Here is a 14,660-nt window from a genome sequence, read left to right on the forward strand (position 1 = left end):
CAGTTAATGGCCCAAATAAACTAATGCCAGGCGGGAGACTGGCGGTGTCATGGCAACGTCGCCTGCAATCGAGAGGGTGCTGTGGCAAATCAAAAGCTTATCATACACACATATTCTAATCTCTAATGCCACACACTAATCCACAAATTTGCCCACTGCTGATCATTCAGATGAAGCACACTGCAATATTTTCAAAAGCCAAGAGTGCAACACAGTTCGGTCCGGTTAAGAGTTTTGTGCTTTACATTTGGCCATCTGTGATTACTTGACATTTGTGCCTTTCATTGACGGAATCAACAACAGAGTTTTGAAGGGTGTACCTAGCTACACACACTGCAATCTATTGATTGGTTACCAGAGAATTGTCTGTGCAACAACAGGAATGACAGGGGTAAAATACTTTCTGGCAACAACAATTTACCAACTTTGTTCAGCAAAACAAGAGCGAAAGTCAGACAAAACCATGGACTAGCCACCGGCCAATCACAGAATAATTCTGATAAGTAGCACTGAATCAAATTGAGGGATTATTATCTTTCTTGAAACAAAACATTAGATGTCTACCATCGGTGTCGTGTTAAATTAATTCTCACGCTATGAAGAGATGGTGTCACTCTTTGTAACTGAACCAGGTTTTTCCCATACCAGACCTTTAACACTTGAAAATGAGAACAGGCATTGAGACTCATTTGTGTCACATAATAAGCTATCTTTGCCGGCCTCGTATCGGACCTACACACATACAGTAGACGTTAAACAACCCAATTAGTTCAGCACTACCCACCGAGTCATTTTACATGAGTCAAAAGAAGCATCGGTGATTCTCTCCAGTCAATGAGTTGCAACAACATTCCACACACTGATATCGGTTTGAAAACTGTAAATGTCACTGGGCTTGGCTAAATCTGCGGTTGTTTTTCCACCTCCCGCTAAGTCATTTTTAATTGTTTGCATTTTGATTACTGTTGAAACTACTTTGGAGGATCTGAGTGATGCGGCGTTAAGCTGAGCATGTACTGCGCAATTCCAACGTACCTAATCGGCTATGACAGAAAGTCAAAGCTATCGATTGAAGTGTTCGCACTGTACGGATTGACGGAGAGCCACGCCTTGACTCCCTTAGTTGGGGTTGTTGGTGTTTGACTTAAGTCGTGTAAGTATCAAGCATTTCAAACTGCTGTTGACTCTACGAACAATGCTAGACGCTGTCAATGCTATAAACAGCACTGTCAATATGCTTCTCCTTTTGTTTGTGTGCAACCACACGGTTCAAAACTTTAGTCGGTTGTTTACATACTCTGTGCGGGCATGGAGGAAGTCTCAAAAGTTCAGAAATTCTTATTGTAACCAGAGATAGGCAATTCAAGTCCAGAAAGTAAAAAGCCCTGCCACAGTTTGGCTTGAGCCACAGGTGCTTCTAATCAACTCAGCTCGTTTACCTGCCGGTTGAGTAGAAGCACCTGTGGCCAGAGACGGGAAATTCAGGTCCAGAAAGTAAAAAGCCTGTCATAGTTTGGCTTGAGCCACAGGTGCTTCTAATCAACTGAACTCGTTTACCTGCCGGCTGAGTAGAAGCAAGTAGCTAAAGCCAAACTGTGGCATGCATTTTTTACTTTCTGGACCTGGATTTCCCATCTCTGATTGCAACTCTGAAATTGACTTCTCTTTCCTTTTACCTCAAACAGACTTTCAAAGGAAAACTGGACTTGGTGGGAGTTACTGTACCAGTTACCTCCTTGAATAATGCCCAACAGGAATATTCTGTACCGGGATATTGTGGGAGGATTGCTTACCTGAGGGTGAAGATCTGCACTGAAGAAAGAGTGGATAGAGCCAGAAAAGCAGATAGAGTTTCTCTCTGTCGGATGGGTTTGGAGGGCACCATGACCAAAAAGTTACTGTCCAGTTTCAGTTCCGATAGTGGCTGAAAGAGCCTGACGCTCCCAATGCGTTGCATGGGCGTATGCCCCACAGAGTAGCCCCTCGGACCATGCTGCTCCGTACGAATAGCGCTTCCTTTCCGGGAGTCCTCGGCGTTGCAGTCCCCCGTCTTGGTGCTTTGAACCACGTAGTAGAGCTCCACAGGAGTGCCTTGGGCCTGCTCGGATATCCTCTGGCGACCTGGCCTGACAGTGGGTGGGCTGAACCAGCTGGCAAGAGGCTCCAGCTCCGCAACGCAAATCCCCAGTTCACCTTTCAGCCTACATGTCCCCCGCACCTCTTGAGTCTCGTGGAAGGCAAACATCCTGATGCAGGGCAGATTTTGGATGGCACTGTAATCGTCCCAGTCCCTCCCTGCGATGTAGAACAACACTTGGACCTTTGGCCAGCTGGGGTGGATCATCTCATTGATGATATAGGTATGGACCTTCCAGTTAAACGTAAAGAGCGGCGTCAGTGACGGGGATGTCGGCACCGATGACGAAGTGAAAGTGGGCAAATTGAACGGGCCAGGTTGAGTCTGCAGCATCTCCAGCAGGACAGGCTGCTGTACGGACAGCGGCCCGTAGCTGGCGTTGACAAAGGGCATCTGCCGAGCCTGGTGGATGAAGAAGGACTCTGTACGGGCCCGCAGGCTGGAATTCCTCATTAAATCCTGGTTTGCCTCCTGTAGGAAGAAAGCTGACTCAGCATTAAGGATCCGGTAGCTGACAGGCAGATAGATTGGCATCGGGTTGTACCTCTGCAGGCCCTCCGGGATCGCCTTGCTGTCCACCACTAAAACAGAGAGAAGACACAGCAGCAAAGGGAAGTTATCTATTGCTCCTTTGTTCCAACAACTGAAACTTGAGAACACATATATCTGTATTAGAAATAATAGCAGACAGCCACGGAAACACTTTTACAGGCCTTTTAAGTGAAAGCGCCTTTTTCGAAATCTTATCAACAAAGCCCCAGCCAGGCATGAAATTAAAGTATAATGTGAGGAAAAAAAGGGAAAAGTAACACACAACCTTGTAAGGAGCATTTCGCAGCTACCACATTTACATGCATTCCCTGCAACCTGAGGCAATCATACCGTTCATCAATTCTATTGGAAAATGTTAAATAGTCATTCTATAAAGATCATTTTCTTGGGCTGCAGCACTTGAATTTTTCAACTCAATTTATAACACTTGCATCGACTTATCCATCCTGATCGCAATTCTTTTCATTATTGCAACTATGGGTTTTTTTCTCCCTCTCAATTTCTTGCTTGACTTTCTTCCTGTACTCTGCATATAGACTTTCAATGTTGACCACAGCAAACGACATAGACGGATAGTCTATTATTTTCCCACAGTTCAACTTTTGAAGCTGATTAAAACGCAATCTGTGGAGAGGCAGTTTAGCAACGATCCATAGGAGTGATCAAGAAACCCTTTCCCACTCAGAGTATTTAATTGGCTGCAGCATTTAAAATATGGCAGTTTAATGGATCCCGGCAAATGCATTTTTATTCTAAAACAGACATATTGTGCTGTTTAAAATTGGGTGTGTGTAACAGTGGCACGCAGTTTTAAACAGTTCCATGGTGACAAGCAGAAGTATTTATTTGTTTGAAGTGTAACAGCATTATCTCAAGAAACACACTGGCTTTGTTTACATGGACACATTTATTCAGGTTAAAAGACTGATCGGAATAAAAATGCTTCATGTATGCACCCCATCTGGAATATTCAGCTAGCGGTAGTTTGTCGAAGTTGGTCGTCGGAAACGCGAACGAAATCCCGTTGAAAATGATAGCTGGACCAATTCCTATTTGGTCCGGCCGGAGAAAATGTCGGATAGACGGACGGCGGACGGGTACCCCGGCTGTATACGGAAAGCGATAAACTTCTAGTAAAATGCTTAGCTCTGACCACTTCCTCCCCATCCATCATGCTTTAGATATGCATACTGAAAGAGCAACCCAAACATCAGTGAAAGAGTTCCCAGTGTCTAATAATCAACACGATTCATTAGGACAGTATGCTCTCAGACCACCAGGCTATTCAAGAGTTCACGCCGGTCCAGACATGATTTAAAGAAACTTTTTTTGCAGCAATGGAGCCAAATGGGCTTCTCCGTGGATCAATTGGAGAATAAATATCTTAACCTTCTGCATCTGTTTTAACTTGCAATTCTAGGCTTAATGGAGCAGCCAAGACTTTTTTTTTTCTGGTATATACGGGTCATGCCCTGGACCAAGAAAAAAACAAAGCCAACGTTCACTTCCCAACAAACGCACAAATAATGAGAATATGGCCTTTGTCTCAGCCACTGCTTTGAATACACTATTGGCTTTATGCATGATAAACAAGCCCCGGGCAGAACCTAATTACAAATCTATTCAGTAAAAGAATATGCATCAGTAATACACGTTAGACGTGAGTGACAATGCTAAGGAAATAATAAGCATGAATCATAAAAACAAATTATCTCAACTCATTTGGAATCCGTATTAATTTTTTTTTTTTTCTCTAACTACTCTCATATTAAAGTACATCCCCAATGGAAGCAGGGGATAAAAAGACCTTCGGTCAGGCAGTAGTCGGTGAGTGATGGCAGTTTAGAGTTTGATGTCCCTGATTTGAAAGATGACAAAATGGGGCTCAATGTCAAGGGAGCAAGCGCCGGAGTTGGCGCTGGATCAAGCCTTGTGGAGCTGAGAGATTATTTCCTGATCGCCCCGATTCTTCGTTGGATGTGACACACTGTCCTAGTTTCTACTTACTATGACACAGATGAAACGAAATACCTCTTTACAGCTGGAAACAAGTCAAAACAAATGTAGCTCCAGATTTTGCCCATTTTATGACACGGCCAGGGTCGTTATAAATAACACCGGCAAAGCCGGTTTGATTTGCAGCTGCGAGTTATCCTTGGATTTCGTGTCAGCAGCTACTGTACTTGTAAATCATGCATGCTGCCCGACTGCTTCTGCAAATGGAAAAGGGAATGATTTGTGAAGATAAGTTAACCCCCCGTGGTAAATCTCGGCTGTAAAACTCTTGTGAGGAGAGGATTTCTGGGTACCGACAGCGCGCCGGTACGCAGGCAGAAAAGTATGACGGGGACAATCTCGTGCTTGAAGTGATCACATTGTTTCCCGGATGGCGACTTCAGCATTTCATTCATGTTTTCTATGCTACACCGCTGGGTCAAAAGTCACCTAAATTGGGTGAAATGGCTAACCCAGCGCTGGGTCCAAAAACGTGAGCCGGTGTTGGGTTACTTATCCACGGGTGAAGATTTGGATCCAACAAGGGGTGGAAAATACCCATACCGATGAGTTAGCGCTAGAAGAAATGCATCTTTTCAGTATAGTGGTGGTGAGAAATATGAACTTTGTTAGAAAATATTTTTAAAAAGAAGCAGTTTTCCCCTGTCAGGGGCCACCACAACATCATCTGTTGAGCAACGTTTTTGCAACACACCCATTTTCAGGTGGTGGGCGATCAACCCTGACCAGGATTTGAACCCTGATGCCTGTTTTGGAGGTCAGTGGTGTTATCCACTAGCACACCAGCGCTAACTCATCGGTATGGGTATTTTCCACCCCTTGTTGGATCCAAATCTTCACCCGTGGATAAGTAACCCAACACCGCTTTACCGTTCTCTGGTCATCATCTCACGAAACGTGACGACCGTTTGGAAACGTGACGACCGTTTGGAAACGTGTGTTTTGTCTCGGAGGGCGGTCGACTTTGGAGGTTCCACTAAAGAGATGTGTTTGGTTTCAAATCCAATCACCTGTTCTCCTCCTTTGTGACCAAAGTAGAACTATAATCCTCTCATCTTCTCGTCTCATCTCGTCCTTATCCCTCGCCATGCGCGCCTCTTTAAAGGCACTCCCTGATCAAACATTTGAAGCTGTCCCAACTTTCTTCAACACATTAGCCAAACAGATTTGGTTGAATCAGACACGCGTGATGGAGGTGAGAGCACAGACGTGAGCGCGCGATGGGAGGAAGCAGAGGTTATTCAAATTGGACAGGGTGAAGCTTTGATGAGAGGAACATATGATGCGTAAATCGCTCACGCCGCGAGCGATCACTCAACAATTAAGCCTTGTTTTCTTGTCAAGGCAACACAACCGTAGCCGAATGGTTCACTGCTCACCGATTGTGAGCCATATGTTTATACCGTCTCGCAGGAAATAACCCCAAGTAGTCCAAGGAATTAGAAATGTATGTATTTTCCAATATCAGCTTCAATAACAAAGCGTTTCACAAACAAAGGCGCTTTCAAAGCAGCGTTCACGATATTGCAAGCTGTTTTACACCATTTTGATTGTAAAATATTTCAAGGCCCGCAGGATATTGTGCTTTGTATCAATTTACCAAAAGCAAGAGTATACTATCTTATTTCACCCCACAATTTTTTTTTTTTTTTTTTTTTTTTTGCTTCCTCCAATCTTTAGTAATCAACATTAGAACGTTTCACCAAAACTCTGACCAATAAAGCAGAGGAAACAAGCTTTTTGCATACAGAACGGACAGAAGATTTTGCCAGTCACTGTCTATAATTTTGCCTCATTGTATTAAATATGATTGGTTTTACATGGCAACATTCACAGTGTAAAATGGACAAAAACTTTACTTAAGAGGAAGTCAACGCAAACATTTTTTTTTTTCAAGAATATTGTATCTTGTATGCAAGCCCGCTAATTGAAACAAGGTATTCTGGTAAATATTTCGTTTGTGGAATAAGTGTTAATCCACTCGTGTTTATCCATCTCCGGGGGCGGCCATTTTGTCTTCTGTCGACTGAAAATGACATCACAACTGCTCACAACGACCAGTCACGGCTCAGATTCAGAAAACAGGTCAGTCGTGATTGGTCGTTGTGAGCAGTTGTGATGTCATTTTCGGTCGACAGAAGACAAAATGGCCGCCCCCAGACATGGCTAAAAACGAGTGCATTTTGCTGCTCAATTTGTATTCCACGAACGCAAAATTAATCAGAATGCTGTGTTTCAACAGATTCTTGAAAAAAATATGCTTGGGTTGACTTCCGCTTTAAATAAGAGAGTTGGTGTTTGTTGACATTTTGCTCAGTGGTAACTTTAGTTCCTGTTCAGAAATACCACAGGGGACCTTTGAGTCATGCTCCTCAGTGCCCCCCCCCCAAACCAATTTGATAGGTAACATATTCACATTTCTAACCTCAGAACAATTGAATTTCAGGGTATGTTGAAGCTCATGGAAAAATGAAAAACACATCTAAATGTCAGCGGCTGATCGCACAAAACGCCGTCGGCAATGTCAATACGTTTTATAACCTTTGAGACATTTGAATGAAAATAAAACGAAATGGCGATATCAACAACATCACTTAAACTACCGAGAAACCTGTCCGTATTTGAACATGAGCCTTTCACTTATTATCGACGGCGCAACACGAAAATTGGTGTTTCGGGGTCCTAACTCTCCAAACCCGAAAGCGTCTTAACATGCTATCGGGGTTGGTGTTCTACAAGAACAAAAACACACAGGGACACTAATCACTCTAAGAGCCCATCAAATGCACCCTGACACAGCAAGAGTGCCGTGGCGGAGCAGAGCGGCCAATCCCAGCGGGAGGCTAATCAGATCCCATAAAAGCAAGGCACACCTCATCTTTCATCACTAGGCAACACGTTTATTCAGAAATCGATAGGCGGAATCATATTTTCCCTTTCAGAGAAATGAGGGAAAATTAAGTGATGTGAGAAGACCAGTGATGAAGCATGCTTCAAACCATCCCGGCAATCAATCGGTTCAATCCGTTGCCTCGGGTTGTTGTTTTTGTTTTAGGAATTGGCGCTAAGGCCAAACCGAAAGTGATATTTTGATCCAGCATCTAAGTAACTTGCGGCTGAATAACTTTCAGAAGACGTTTTTTACTATTTCAATTTTTTGGGGTTGAGGATTCTATTTTTGTCAAGTATACTTTTCCAGTATAGGCTCGCCTAGTTCAGTGATGGGGAAATTGGCTTTTTTTTTTTTTTTCTCGAGTGTTTTTATTTATTGATTTAAATCAAACAAATCGTCAAAAACGCTGATAAACAATCCATATACATTTTCCACCCAAAAATAAATATATAAATAAATAAATAAACGGTAGGCAAGTGGAGGCAATTGGATTCCTGAAAAAACAGGGGAAAATTCCGAATCTGGAAAATATTTTGGAAAAAAAAGAGAGAGAAAAAGACGGAAATATGTGAAGCCGCGGGTGCCGAAATGCGAATATGCAGGGGTCGACTGTAATTTTAAGATGCAATGTCACTAGTTACCACTAGATGGCAGACTGGGTCTTATACTTTTTACTGCCTTATACTTCAACGTGAATACTTGAATAGTAATTTTTATGACAGTATACGCTTATTTTGTAGTTTGCTTCAAACCCTTTGCTGTTGGGTTAAGATAGTGGATCTTTTCTACATGCATTGAAAAATGTATTAGCAAAAATGAAATATATTAGGAACAGCATTCTGGACATATGCACATATTTTGTCCATATTTAAGATATCTTTTTTTTTTTTTTGCCGCCACACATCGAGTTGGGAGGTGTTTGGTCCTATGTGCCCCCCCCCCATTAACACTGGTGAAAAATCGTTGCCACCTCCAGCATTTAAGTTGCCTATCCCTGACCTAGTAGGTTGTTTGATTTACAATTGAGCTCCATTACGGTGGCAACAACATTCACATAATTTTTATGCACATCATCATTACAGTAAAATATTTTTATGCATCCGTAACACGTGTCGGCCCTTGATAATCAAATAAAGTCTGTCAGTTTAATTTGGCTTGGTTAAAAACAATGTGGGGACTGTGGTCTTGCTTCAATCCGTCAGTTTATAGAGCGACTGTAAAAGGTAACTGCCACTACCAAACAGTTCCATCCTTCCTACTTAATATGCTCCTTGGAATGAAAATTCTCTGCTTCGGGACTCCTGAAGACAGAGCAGAGAGCAAAAAATGAATAAATAAATTAAAAAAAAACAACAAAAAAAAACCCACCTCCCTACTGGGCATTAGTTATGCCAAACTTGGGAAGACTTTCAGCAGCTTCCAACCATCTCTTGCAGTTTCCCAGCGCTCATTCTGCACCATGTTATCCCACTGGGGGTTACCCGGCAACGGTGCCTGCGCAGGAAAGCTTTCTCCCTTAAAGACACATCGGGGACATGAATGGACTTTTTTATTTATTTATTTATTTTTTTTATGCCGGTTCAGCCTGACGCCGGTGTCCACGGTGCGCGCGCATTATACAGCGTCAGGGAGACAGGAGGTGAATGGCGGCGCGGGGACTCACAATAGAGCCATAGGTTGTTTAGACGGGATGAGCTACCAGGCGAAGGCTCTTGAAACGAAAACGCCGCCCAATGTGCCGAGCGGGCCGCGAGGAGCAGTCGGGCTCACAATCAAAGCGCCCAAAGGGCTAATCGAAGGCAACGCTTTTAACTATGCAGAACCATTTAACACCTTAGATTACCTTGGAGAACTTATCAACGTGACTAGCTCCCTCCCCGCCTACGCCGCAGTTACTCGCCTTGAAAATGACTCAAACAAATTGCGTGACAGTGACGGATGATGCGGGGAGCCTGCTTAGATGGAAGAAGACTTGTGTCATAAATAATAATGACTCCCTGCGCACAAAAATTCCTATCAGAGTGAATCCGGTTCACCTGTTCCATACACTGGGGATGCTTTTCTGCGCAAATGTAAGTAATCCAATGCAATGAGCTGGCAAAAAGAGAAAGGTGAGCAATGGCTTGGCATTTGAAGCGAGGTTACGCGGGAAGAAAGTCAATAGACTCTGGACAAGGGCCACTTCCTTTAAATAATGCAAACCTCGATGTTTTTCCATTTGGTCCAGATGAGGGGCTGGACGGGAGTTCCATTTGATTGCTTCGCATGTTGGGAAAACAACACACACACACACACACACAAAAGAAAGAAACGCACGGAGTCGATTTCATTTGCAACAATGCGATTCAACAAGAGTTTTTCCTTTGCTGTTTTTCATTAGGCAGCCAAACAAGACTAAAACAACTTTCCGCTGCCAAATTATGTGGCGGTCAGAAAACGAGATGATGATTCCGCATTTAATCAGGCAACTGTGCTCCAGGAATTCAAAGTCTATAAATCATTGGATAGGAGTCCTATTAGTCGACAGTTTAGAACCTCACTACCCTGAGCTGGGAACTCAATAAGAAAGGGAGGGGCTAAAAAAAAAAAAAAAAATAGGAAGTGGATTGCATGAAGTATAACTGGTACAATCAAACTACATTGCAGCAGCTTGAAAAAAAAAAAAAAAAAAAAAAATCAATGAAGAAAAGATTTAATTGTCATCCTTTAGTGCTTGACTTTGTTCAATTAAAACACGACATTGATCCATCTATCCAATTTCTATAACACATATCCTAATTTTTGGCACTAAGAGGAGTGTGGTAAGTAAACACTTAGAATCACTGTCTTTAAAAACTAAAGAGCAAGTCTGAAACGGTGGTGTGCTTCTTTGATTGGGATCGGACTTTCAGCGGTCACATCCAATCAATCATTAAAAAAGCCTTTTACCGGCTGAAAAAAAATCTCCAAATTGAAGGGTTGCATGCTCCTAGCACAGCAGGAGAAGCTGATTGATGCTTTTATCTCCAGTGTTGTTTTGCAAAGTTATGAAAAGTTTGTAAAAAAAAAAAAGGACAAAATTCAGATGTTCAAATTAAAACATCACTTGGTTCTAAAATGACATTCATTTTGTTAAAACCGATTTTTAAAAAAAATCGAATCGAATCTTAATCGGGAACTGAAAATCGAAAATCGAATCGGAGCTTGAGTGAATCGTTACATCCCTAGTCATCAGCTTCGAGCATAATATTCATTGCTGATGGTTTTCAGCAATCGTTTTAACCAAAGAAAGTAATGACGACCGGCTCTTGTCTCGACAGTGTCGTAAATGTTGACCTCTTCTCCCAAAGCAAAACGGAACGTACGGAAGAGCTGGATGTGAAAAGCATGAATGATATCAACAATAGTAATAAAAGCCGTTTTCATTTGACGGCATGTCGTGTTGACAGTACATGGAGAAGACTACGGAGACGGACATATTAAAAAGTCATAATCCTCATAAGGCGCCTGGAAGAATTTTGATGACGATGTACTGATACTGTGCCACCGGGGGATTACAACACCGTATATGATGATGTTATTTTGTGTGCACACCCGAGCAGGTTCAGCCTTACATACAATTTGTCATCGAATTGCGGCAAAAGGCCAAAACACCGATGACAAAAAGTATAGCCTGAAATAGCGGCGACAAGTATGCATGTTGTTTATACGTCAGGCGATGTGCTTCTTGCACCGATATAATGCAGCGTGCTGATGGGCAGCGCCGGCGGAGAGATGCACATCAGCGACCAGAACGAGGTGCTAAACAGCGCGGAACAGAAGCGCCTGGTCTATCACGGCTCACAGGAAGTCAAAGGCACGCACCGGCACCGGCTCGGGTAAAGAACAGAGAGTCATTTCGCAGCTGCTCAGAAAACTCTGAAATGAGATGAACTCTTGAGGTCTCCTCCTGCAGCAAGTGATGCTCACGGCACACATTTCTTTATCCGCATCTTTTTCTCCCCCCCGGCCCCCCCTTAAAAAAAAGGCGCCATGGAGAATTGTGTGTCTTTTAGTGAGCTTGCCGATTGGGGGAATGTGAAGAAAATGGAAATAGCTATGCCAGAAAAAGACTGTTGATCATTCAACTCAGTTTCAATGCTCTGGTGCCACATTTTGTGACAGAAAAATGGATGAGAAGTTTTAGTCAGACAGGAACCTCGTGATCACTTTTGATTTTGCAGTGGGGGGAAAAAAAAAAAAAAAACATCCAGATACAGATATGTTTTTTTTTTTCTTTCTGATTTACTGTCAAAAACAAGAATGCACATGATAACCTTTCCTTTCTACAGAACAGAGTACCGGTAATATATTTTTTAAAACAACTGATTGAGAGTCTTTAATTTCATATCCTTCTGGGCTGAGCAGCTCGGATATTACTTCCTTGTCCCGAGTTTATGCGCACTGATTGAGACTCACTTCAAAATAGCAGGTGGCGGATAATAGAGTATAACGGCAATGAGGTAACATAAAGTTCAGTCGAGACTTTAGTTGTCATAATGATCAGTTTCAAGGTGAAGTGACGCGCAAAAAAGTCAAATTTGTTATAAGGAAAACAAAAAAAAAAGGCCTATTAACTTACATTATTCATTTACATTATTATTGTTGTAATATTTCACTAAATTAGTTGTGATCGCATAACAGTGCAGTGGTTCACTCGCTTGTCTTTCAATGGACTTCCAAGGTCCTTAAAGCGCTTTTATAAAGTCACCCAATTCGCTCATACTGGTGCAATGGAGGGTTTTGTGTTTTGCTCAAGGGCGATTGGGGATCAAACCTTCAGTCCTCTGGTTGAGAAACAAACACACTATTACAGGGATGGGCAACTTCAATGATGGAGGGGGGCACAATTTGTCATCGGTGCTACTGGAGGGGTCTCATCAGACCACACACAGCCTAACCAGATGTATAAAATTAAATCATTTAAATATGGACCAAAAAGTTGTTCTTAATACGTTTCATTTTTGGTAATACATTTTTCAATGCATGTAAAAATCCACTGCTCTCACCCAATAACAAAGGTTTTGAAGCAAACAACAAAATAAGCACATCCTGTATAAAAAGGACTCTTCAAGGACGGCACAAAACTGCTGAACAACAAAACGACATTAAGCGCAAGACCTGATTTTTGATATATTTTTTTTCTCTACAATCAACTCAGTCAAAATTATTGAGGCACTATGATTGTCCTGCATATCATTCCAAATTTGCAAAATTAGGCCTACTCACATTGTAGCAGCGTAAGCGCAACAAAGACATATCAGCCATCCAGTGGTGATTGGTGATATTACAACTACACTCGACCCCTGCAGTTTGGCACCCATGGATATATGGAATGTTTATCAACGTTATTATTATTATTTTTTTAAGAACTATTTGGGTTTGTAAAAAAAAAAAAAAAAAAAGAAATATTGATATTTATATATTTTTAACGGGCTACTGTTGTCGACCATCACAGCTTGTTGTGTCCCCTTCTTCGGTGATCTTAGAACCCTAAAAGATTTACTGGGTCCAATAAGAGTTTATAGTCTCAAAGACTAGTTACAAGTGTTTTCCCAATTCAGCCTGACTTTCTGTGAAATAAATCCAGGCTCTATTTGGCGTGACAAAGACACCCAAGATAGCCACGGCGCCCTGAAGCATACCTACGATGTGATTGATGCGGATCGGATGCATCAGGATGGAGGCCGCCGCTCGCCCCCCCCCCCCTCCCCACACTGTCGCCCACACGCGCTCACGTCCACTTCCCAAAGGCCAACATGGCAGCTGTCAAAAATCCAAATGCTGAACTTTCAAAGCGTCAACACAATGTTGCGAAGGTGAAACAATTACCGCCGCGTGATTTAAAGCACTGAATAAGAGCACAGCGCGGGAATGCGGCGAAGCTTTTAGCAATGCAATGGGTCTATTTTACAAAGGTTGCTACATGCGTTTTACGTTTGTTGAAAGGGAGCGGGAGAGGAATGTTTGCTCTACCCTTGTAAATGCGAAGGCCGCAAAGTTGAGCTGTTTACCACGAGCAGCTAATTTAATTTTAATGCTGAGGACCGGGTGCATTTCTGAATATACGGTTTAATCTAAAAGTCATAAACTTTTGTGGCTTGTTTGCTTGAGGGATGATGATGGTTTTGTTTTGGTTTCTGCTGACCATTTATTCCCACATCCAATTTGAACCCTGCAACTGGTTGGCGCTCCAGCTGTTCATCATCCAGATGCCATCTCGTTTGCTCTTTCTCAGTTTGCAGCCATAAACTTCTTTATCTCTTGGGGGGGGGGGGGGGGGGGGGGGGGGGGGGGGGGGGGGGGGGGGGGGGGGGGGCGTGCCAGGGCGCTACTGTTTTCTGTGTTTGCATTAAAACACGGATGGTATTAAAAATGGGCAGACCGGCGTAGTGAGAAGATCAAATGTCTTGGCCTATGGTTGAGCGCAGCTGCTAATGAGCAGTGGCGTAGCGTGGGTTGCCATTATTGTGCCCCCTAACACGGTGACGCGCTGAGTGGAGCTTCTAGCAGTCCACTACATTATAGGCAAAAACAACAACTTCAAAAAAACATGCGTTAAAGTGATGTTTGCCCCAAACACACAGATGTGAAATCAAGTCAAGGGGGTTATTCGCGGTGGAGAGAAAATGGCGAAAATTTGCGATGAATTGACGGAATCATTGAAAATGTAATGTTCCAAAAAAAAAAAAAAAGTTTGTGTTTTTGAACAATATTGAATTAAAAAGGCCACATTTTCATCCTAAATGCGACAAAAGGCATTATCAAGTCGTGGTACTTGTTACTGGAGAGTACAGTGCTGTACTTGCATTCAGTCTGAAGAAAAAAAAAAAAAAAAAAAAAAAGTGGTATCGGTGCATCTGTAATAATTTTATCAATGTGCTGAATGAAGTAAAATCTAAATGATACATTAGTAAAATAAAATAATTGTAATAATTTAATCAACATTAAATTGAATGTCCCATCAACCTCTAGCTAGAAGTAATTAGAATGGCTTCAAATGTGAAAATGGATTTTTCCATAAGATCAAAAACAGACACTAAA

The 14,660-nt window shown here is 42.4% G+C and overlaps 1 protein-coding gene across 7 annotated transcripts in view; it reads right to left on the minus strand.

The window, feature by feature from the left end:
• LOC147135722 (transmembrane protein 132C) overlaps positions 1-14,660 on the minus strand; it is a 163,194-nt gene that overhangs the window by 79,883 nt on the left and 68,651 nt on the right. For 6 of the 7 annotated variants that reach the window (XM_086054099.1, XM_086054097.1, XM_086054098.1 and 3 more), the window contains one exon: positions 1,794-2,718. In XM_086054099.1, the coding sequence (XP_085910225.1) occupies positions 1,794-2,718 (925 nt within the window). The remainder of the gene's footprint in view (positions 1-1,793; positions 2,719-14,660) is intronic. The other variant, XM_086054103.1, reaches the window with a different exon arrangement.

This window comes from Filicampus tigris, chromosome 15 (assembly GCF_054856515.1).
Source record: "Filicampus tigris isolate MCC_2025a chromosome 15, RoL_Ftig_1.0, whole genome shotgun sequence".
NCBI lineage: Eukaryota > Metazoa > Chordata > Actinopteri > Syngnathiformes > Syngnathidae > Filicampus > Filicampus tigris.